The sequence below is a fragment of the Vombatus ursinus genome, unplaced genomic scaffold (genome assembly GCF_900497805.2).
Source record: "Vombatus ursinus unplaced genomic scaffold, bare-nosed wombat genome assembly UNPS02006874.1, whole genome shotgun sequence".
Lineage (NCBI taxonomy): Eukaryota > Metazoa > Chordata > Mammalia > Diprotodontia > Vombatidae > Vombatus > Vombatus ursinus.
Window position 1 is genome coordinate 8,679,066 of NW_020946652.1, and position 705 is coordinate 8,679,770.

The following is a 705-nucleotide window of genomic DNA, read 5'->3' on the forward strand; positions in this document are numbered from 1 at the left end:
CCCCCAAGGCCCCGCCCCCAGGGACCCAGAGAGACCAGGCCCCGCCCAGGAGCAGGGGGGAGGGGGAGGGAGCGAGACCGGAGGGGGAGGGGGAGGGGGAGGGGCGGCCGCTCACCCGCGGCCCGGCCTCCCTGCTCGGGGACACGTCGGCTCGCGTGGCCCGGCTGGCGCTGGCCGTGGGCACCAGGGGCCCGCCATGGGGTCCGGCCTGCAGCAGGACCGCCTTCACGGAAGAGGTGCCCAGGTCGAGGCCCAGCACGAAGCCGCCTCGGCCGTCGCCGCCTGCAGCCGCCATGGCACCAACCGGGAGGAGAAGCCCGCGCAGGCGCAGGCGCAGACAGGCGGGTGAGGGGCGGCGCAGGCGCAGACCGCCCCACAGGGGGCAGGGTCCGCCGCTTCCGGCCGCCCCTGCGTCGAGGGGCGGGGCGAGGAAACGGGGCGGGGCGCTGCGGTGCTTCTCTCCTCCCATTGGCCGGCCGGCCGCGGGGCGGGGTCGGACGTCACACCCAGGCGGCCCCCAAGTAGCCGCGGGGCAGCTGAGCCAGACCTTCCTGCGCTGGTCACGGACTGTTCATTCCTCTCTCTCGCTCAGCCGCTGGGTGAGTGGACGCAGCCTGGCGGCTCCGGCCCCGCTAGGCTCCTCCGGCCGGGAGGGAGAGGGAGAGGCGATGGAGTGCCTGGCGTCGGGCCGGCCTCTAGCCTGGC

At 76.7% G+C, this 705-nt stretch overlaps 2 protein-coding genes across 3 annotated transcripts in view; one reads left to right on the plus strand and one right to left on the minus strand.

Annotated features, from left to right (window-relative positions):
• Positions 1-295, minus strand: part of SHPK (sedoheptulokinase) — a 10,286-nt gene extending 9,991 nt beyond the window's left edge. Inside the window, exon 1 of the mRNA XM_027848777.1 lies at positions 116-295. Coding sequence (XP_027704578.1) covers positions 116-295 — 180 coding nt within the window. The remainder of the gene's footprint in view (positions 1-115) is intronic.
• Positions 296-523: 228 nt separating this feature from the next.
• CTNS (cystinosin, lysosomal cystine transporter) overlaps positions 524-705 on the plus strand; it is an 8,781-nt gene continuing 8,599 nt past the window's right edge. For both annotated transcript variants that reach the window (XM_027848780.1, XM_027848779.1), the window contains exon 1: positions 524-599. The gene's annotated coding sequence lies outside the window, so the exon portion shown is untranslated. The remainder of the gene's footprint in view (positions 600-705) is intronic.